Genomic DNA, 7,236 nt, shown 5'->3' on the forward strand with positions numbered 1-7,236 from the left:
GAACTACTCAGAAAAAAAAATAAAAATAAAAATAAAAATAAAAATAAAAATAAAAATAAAAATAAAAATAAAAATAAAAATAAAAATAAAAATATTGTCCTAACATTTTGTAGTAATCAGTTTCAGAACATAGGAGAGGCTGTTAGAGCATCTTTCTCCCTTACTTGTTCATACCAATGAGATGCTCTTCTTTGTGTTGCAAACTCTGGCAGAGTCCACCTATACTCACTCAGTAATTACTGCTTGAACTTGCCTGGTAAGAGAGGGACAGGTAGCTGTGTAATGCATCCAAGTTCTCTATGAACTCATATAGATTTCCACCCAGTGTTCTCAGCATGTGATCATAGCCTGATCGTTTACAGAATTCAAAGAAATATTCTCCAAACTCTCTCAGAACCATGTCAGCAGGAACACCTGGCAAAAGAAAAGTATCCTAATGACTACAAAAGTCTTGGAAATTCTTGCAATGCTGTCAGACAGATTAAGAGGAAATGCAGAACATTTGCAACGTGGGGAATGCATTCCAAGGAGCACAGGAGACCAAAATGTGGGTGCAGTCTCAGGCTTGAATCAGGAGGGCTCATTTTTTAGGTATGGTGACACATACCTAATACTTTGCAGGCTTTGTCAACAAGTTGCATTGTGATCTCATCTTTGTAAACTTCAAAAGTCAAGAAAGTATCCTGAACTCCGGCCTGGAGTCTGTAACAGGAAAGACAATGTTCTTGTCTCAGTGGTGTTGTAAATATGACATGTTTGGGTGACTAAACCAGCATTCATTTAACACTATTTGCTATTAACCCACTTCTTAAACTCCTTCACGTGTTATATTGGAACATGCTATTTTCAGTAATAGTTTAAAAGCGTTGCTTTAAAATGGCTGAATGATTGTGTCCACTTCCAAATTTCTGCTATTTGATGTTATGGTATTAAGATAAATTCTTCCCAGGATTAGGGCATCATAATGTGGAGGTGCTAGAGCAATTACAGTGGTAGCTTGTCTTCTGGTATCCTGGCTTGCTGTTCAATACAGCCGCATTGTCAAGCTCTTAGGTCTCCACAGATGTGACCAAAAACTTGCTGATTTTTTATACTGTCTTCAGTGGCTATTTTATGTATATATCTAAGTATCATTTGTGTATCTTCAGGTCTTGGAAAATACCTAAAAGCTCATAAAGTAATGATAGAAATGGAAAAGATCATATATTTACCTACTTTTCTGAAGGTACTGGAATGAAACTGACTTAATAACAAGGATGATACCTTTTCAGGGTAATTACTTTTTGATATTGTCACAGTGAGACAGTGACTCTATTGCACAATTGCCCATAAGACAAAACATCATCCTTAATTATGTGGTATAACAAATTAATACCAGCTGACGACCTGTTACAAAGAAAGAAACTCTTGCTTTTGCCCTGCTAGGTACTTCTAAAAATTAACCGAGATAAACATCAGCTGCCAAGAAATTATAATCTTCTGCTGCTAAGTTCATGAACATTTTCTTTAAATATATTAAATGTATTGCAAATGCGTTACCTTAATTTTTCCCATACTTCTTCACCATACTTTTCAACCACCAAAGACTTCAGGCACGTGTTTATAAATCCATACTGCAAAAGCAAACACATGAAGATGTAAGAGATTACACCGATTTTCAAACTGCAGCCCAAACATGCCCTCCTATTGCATTTAAGACCCCACTGCTGGTTTTATACCGCAGAAGTGACAACGTTTGACAGCCCTTACGCCTCCCAGCAGCGATCATACCCTTTGCCCCATCCTTGTACAAAGCAGGGCGGGCAGTCCCGTGCCGTTCTGCAGCCGAGGGCCCAGCACCGCCCTGCCCGGGCTCTGCGGGGCCGTGCCGCAGCCCCAGCAGCTCCCGGCGGCGGCTGCAGGACCCGGAGGCTCTGCCCTGGCTGTCGTTTTGGGGTTAGGGCTGCCGAACCAGGCGCTGGGGGGTACAAAACACAGGGTGCGAGCTGCCCGCCCCGAGGTGCCCCCGCGCCGCGCCGCCCGCCCCGGCCCCCTCGCAGCCCCCGGGGCCACTCACCATCCTGCCGCCAACCTCCTGAGCCGGAGCCCGTCGCCTGCCGGCCTCCCTGCCTCCCTCCCGGCCTCCTTCCCTGCCTCCTTCCCTCCCTTCCCTGCCTCCTTCCCTCAGCCGCCGCCCGGGGGCCGCCTCCCCGCACGCCCCCGGCCCGCCCGGGGGGAGGTGGCCGGGCCCGGCCGGGTGCCCCAGCGCCGAGCCGGGGCGATGGTTTTGTGTGACAAGCAGAGCCTGTGCCCTGCCCTCCCTTCAGTCCCACGGGCTCTGGGGGGCCCCCCTGGTCCCCGCACCGGGCGTTTGCTGGGAGAAATGACCAAAGCTCTGCACCCCATGCGCGCCCCAGGCTGGAGGCCTGCTGGGATGTCCTAGGGGTGTCCGTGGGATGCAAATGTCTTTGCTGGTCTCTGTCTTTCCTGGGTGATACCAAATTTTTATATAAATGTGTACCTGTGAGAGCTGACGCTCGCCAGCGTGGCAGCTGAAATGTCTGTTGGCTGCCCGTGCTGTGGCATCCCCCGTAGCGCATCGCGTCGTTGCCCAGTGTTGGGTGCAGCTGGTTGTGCTCACCTGGCTTTCGTGGAGCTCAGCCTAAGTCCCTGTATGTTTCTCCTGGGCCTGCGAGAAGGAGAAACAGGGTTGTTGGTTTTTGTTTTGTTTTGTTTTTGGGGTTTTTTTTTTGCACATTACATCCATCTGCTGAAAGGGACAGCGTAAGAAAACAAGTCCAGAAGGGCTGCCCGCCACCCTCAGGGTCAGAAACCCTCGCAGAGAGCCCAGCAGCAGGTAGTGTGGATCCCCCCTACCTCCTCAGTGGTCCAGGAGCTGTTTGTGGTGCCGGCATACTGCTCGTCCCCACAGCAGCGAAGGCGTCCGTCCTCACCTTAGTTACCTTACAGACAAGCACATCAGGCTGGCTGCGCAGTCACAGCCCGCAAGGTAACTAAAAATAACCCCAGTACGAGCACACCTCTGTCATTGCCATCACTACAGCTGTAACTTACTCTGTGATTACCCATTATTTTTTTCCACGCAAGTTTTACCCACGTAAACTTGCTGTTGATATGAATGCAAATAATGTGACACTATAATGACAAATTAGGGAGATAAAGCTGAAAAAAATAAAAGAGGATTAGATGCCACATTCTGTAAGAACTGTATATTTTTGTGTATTGCTTTCAAAATACATTAAATAATACTAATTTTAGCTTTATAAAACTTGAATCACTAGAGAGGTTTGCAAATTAAATAAGTACTTTAGTATCTTTAATTTTTCTTACGGTATGTATAACACCTAAATAAGCAATCTGAAGATTTTTAGTAACAAAGTTAAGTAACTATCAAAAACATTTGGAGATGTAATTTGGGTAAGCTATCCAAAATTCAGATTAATGCCTGTATACCAACTCCATATTGTACAAGATAATTCATATTGGAATTGAATTTGTGGTCATTGCTTTAGCCCTTCTGCTGGCTAGTGAATTGATTCTGCTATTTTTTCAGGTCTTTTTGGCGTGATGAGAGAAAATTGGATAAAGACTATTCAAGTCAGGATTGTTTGCAAGCAGGTCACTGGTGGCCCTTTGCAGTCCATGGACCACAATGTGTCTCAGTCACCTTTCCCATCTCTAGCTGGACAACAGAACACTTCCAAGTAAGAGAACAGAACGTAATGAGGTAGAAGTCTTTTAATATCCTTCTGGTGTGATTTTTTCTTTAATTGTTATTCTTTTGGCACAATGTAAGCAGTACTACAATTCACAAAGTTTTGGAGAGCAGCAGCTCTTTCTGTGTATAACTACCAGTCTAATCAGAGACAGAACACCCTACATGTTTCTGTATCTCAGCCCACTCTGTGTCAAATGAAGACAACAGTACTCCCTCTCTCAATCTGTTTGTGTGGTCCAGGAATATAATCTCTCCTGGTGCAGTGTATTCAGGTCTCTCAGTGTGTACCAATGCTTGCTGACCCATTGCAGTGGTCTAGCACTGGAGCAAAATGCCACCTGATATGGCCAGTAAGGGGTATGTAAAAGAGAGGTTGGAGCAAGACTTCTTTAGTTTCAGAGGTTTTCTTGCTTCCCAGAACAATTAGGGTGGATAGGGATAAGTTCAGGCAAAACTGGGCACTGTTATTTTCCTGGTTTCTATCCTGTGAGACTATAACCCTTTTTTGTGAGGGCACATGATGCCTTCATTTGAAGAAGTATGTTTGGAAAGTCCTCAGTGGTCTTCATCTGTGCAGAGCTTTTCCATCTTCCCGTAAGCAGCTCAGTGCCCAGTGCTGATGTTGGGCTGGAGACTAGGTCAAGTACTGATCGAGTGTATCTGCCCCTTATGAGTGGCTAAATGTCACGAGTCTGGAAGCTAAACAGTGGCCTAAGTACTGTTCTGCAACCCCTGTGAAGTTCTGAAGCCTTCCTTGCAGTTTTTGAGCACTTGTGTCTTAAGTTTGTTCTGCCTTTATGTCGAAAGGTCCATTAATTCAGAAGGGTGGTGCTGTGGCCTTACCAAAAAAGATATTCATCTGTACCTGACAAAAACAATTATACCTAGAGCCAATTTTCCCTGGCCTTTTGTTGTGCTTGTACCCAGCTAGTAATAAACAACATCCTTGAGCTCAGGTAGTTCAGCAAAATAAATGAGCTGTCTGCAAGAACTGGATACACTTTTTTTCTTCAATTAGATGAGAAGTGAAAGTCAGCAATAAAGCTATTTATAACTTCTGGTTACGGCCTTGGAGAATGTAGTCACAGACTTTCTTAGTCTGTGCATGCAAGGGCATCCTCCTTTTTGCTACTTTTTCTTTCTGTTGTGCAATTATTAGCAACCGTGAAGAGCCATATGCTAGTTGCCGTGGTGTAGGGACTGCTCCCGTAACTGTCTGAGCAGATCACATTCTAAACATTTCAGTCTGAAGCCCAAAATACCACTGCCGTAACAGAATACTTTCTCCAACTTGTTGCCAGCAATCTCTCCTACTGAAGACCCCCAGTACACAGTCCTTATTAGTACACTTGCTTTAAACATAGCCTCACATCCGTTGTTCAGATATCACGTGCTCATGTTTGTCTTGAATTAGCCTGCAGTGACTTACCGGTGACTTGAAGAGAAAAAGGATCTGTCCTTTGACCAAAGGAAACCAAAAGGGAAATTTTATGTGTTGGTAGGCTTCTAGTACTTCATGCTACTAAAGCATGAAGACAGCTGAAGTAGAGTTTAGATTATGAATAAAAATAAACACAGAAGATGTGCTGCCCTGCATAGTTTGGATGGCTCCAGTTTTTGAAAGATATATTTAAGAACCCCAACATTATATCAGAATTCTTATTAAAGAATCTGGCCAAAATTTAAATGTTATCAATGTGGACTAACTCAATTTCAGAGAAATCACACTACTGCAGGCTTTGCTCTCAAGAAGGCTTTCAAAAACCCAGCTCCTCTGGTTAACAGTTAAGCTGAGCTGGAGATAGAAGACTGCGTCAATAGTATTCAAATCATCTTTGCAAAACTGTCAGGAAAAGTTATTGGCTCGGGTCCAAAATCTATTCGCAAGTGCCCTTTACCACACTGGAGGGGAGGGGATTTAAGAAATGAATGATTTGTTCACAGAGCTGGATAGCCTTTGGCATCGTTCCCTTTCCCTCTTCTTTCCATGTATGCTGCCCATGTAGTTAATCTCTTCCTGTGTGTGAATTGCTCTGCACTCCCCTGGCATTTCCCTTCCTGGGCATTATTCTTTTCTGAGCCTGGGGAAATCAGGGCTGCATCAGTGAAAATATGTGTAATGCAAAGGAGAAATGGACCCTGTGTTTACATTTGCTGCATGAAACTTTAAATAGAAGTCTTTGTCCGTGTTCCTCTGGGCATTTTCTTTAGCTTGCCTCTTTTATCACTACTTACATTCAGCAGTGGGTATCCAATATCTTTGTTTTCTAGATAGAAAATAGCTCATTACTGGTATTTTGGCCTCTGATTGCTAGTTAATGAAATTTGTTCCAGCTTTAACATCACTGCAACAAGCTACAAAGAATCATTTGTCTTCACTGCATGGGCCAGGCTCATTTCTGCTGTAGCTCATGGGCAGCACAGTTATCCAGGAGACTAGAAGAATGCAGTAGAGAATAATGCAAAAAAATGGGTAAAAGCCAAGGCTCATCAATCTTTGCTGCTGTGGTATTACATCTGTATTGTACTCAAAGCCATGCAGCTTGAACATATTAGCATATGAAGCTGGTCGATTGCTTTCTGGGGTCTTGCTCTTTTGGAAAAGTAGCTACAAACTTAAAGGTGCTCGGGTCGAGAGAAGAAATAGTTTAATGCTGGCGCAGGCTGTGCTGTTGAGCAAGGTTGTATCTGTGGAGCCTGTGGTATACTTCTCTTCCCTCCCATCAGCTGTCCTTCCCGGAGCTTGAAAAAGAAGGCATTTGGGTACTGTTCATGTCACCTGTAATTTCCTATGTAATTAAAAAGAACCTCCAGGGGCACAGTTCAAGAACTCAAAGCAATTCTGCAACATGTCCCCAGCAATGTTAAATAAACAATATCAGGTAAATGCTGGCACTAGTTCTATATGAACTTAATCTTGTTAGAAACTGCTGCTTTACTTTTGGAAATAATAATCCATCTATCCTCCATCGTGGCACGTTAGATGCCTGTGGGTTTTGTTCTGAAGAGGTGGACTCAGGTTTCCTGTGGCATCGGTCTTAGTTACACCTGTAGCTGTTAATCTGCAAATCTTACTCAATAAACTGATGGTTTTTCTTTCATCTTTTCTGAGTTCTCTCTCAGCCTCCATCACGTCTGGCCTTGTTTGAATCGAAAACCTCTTTCATCTAGTGAGCTTTCTTCTTGGCTACCCTTTCCCTCTGAGCCACCTTCCATAGATACTTTCCTGGTACTTTAAATGCAACTTTCAGCTTCATTCCGTTTGTTCTCCTCCTGGTAATATTTGTAATAGGAATTATTGTATAATGTACCTAGGTTTCTCATACCATTAATAACAGATATGTTTGCTTAGATTTTCTGGGTTTGGACCTGAACTGTAAGTGATTCTTGTGCGGCAACTTTGACTGAAAAATACTTGGAAAATACTTCAATTCTGTGAAAAGGTGCAGATTGCTGTCTCTTTTTACAGATAGCCACAAACCTTTACAGCCTTGGGGGGGCACAAGCCCAGCACAGGC

The 7,236-nt window shown here is 43.6% G+C and overlaps 1 protein-coding gene across 8 annotated transcripts in view; it reads right to left on the bottom strand.

The window, feature by feature from the left end:
- Window positions 1–2,433, bottom strand: part of LOC106036260 (guanylate cyclase soluble subunit beta-2-like) — a 22,555-nt gene extending 20,122 nt beyond the window's left edge. For 3 of the 8 annotated variants that reach the window (XM_067002491.1, XM_067002489.1, XM_067002488.1), the window contains exons 1-4: window positions 2,057–2,428; window positions 1,540–1,613; window positions 608–702; window positions 254–414 (exon numbers count right to left, since the gene is read on the bottom strand). In XM_067002491.1, coding sequence (XP_066858592.1) covers window positions 254–414; window positions 608–702; window positions 1,540–1,613; window positions 2,057–2,059 — 333 coding nt within the window. In that variant the 5' untranslated portion in view covers window positions 2,060–2,428. Of the gene's footprint in view, window positions 1–253; window positions 415–607; window positions 703–1,539; window positions 1,614–2,056 lie in introns of all 8 variants that reach the window. The other 5 variants (XM_048063034.2, XM_048063035.2, XM_067002490.1 and 2 more) reach the window with 4 other exon arrangements.
- Window positions 2,434–7,236: the final 4,803 nt, after the last annotated feature.

This window comes from Anser cygnoides, chromosome 9 (assembly GCF_040182565.1).
Source record: "Anser cygnoides isolate HZ-2024a breed goose chromosome 9, Taihu_goose_T2T_genome, whole genome shotgun sequence".
NCBI classification, from domain to species: Eukaryota; Metazoa; Chordata; class Aves; order Anseriformes; family Anatidae; genus Anser; species Anser cygnoides.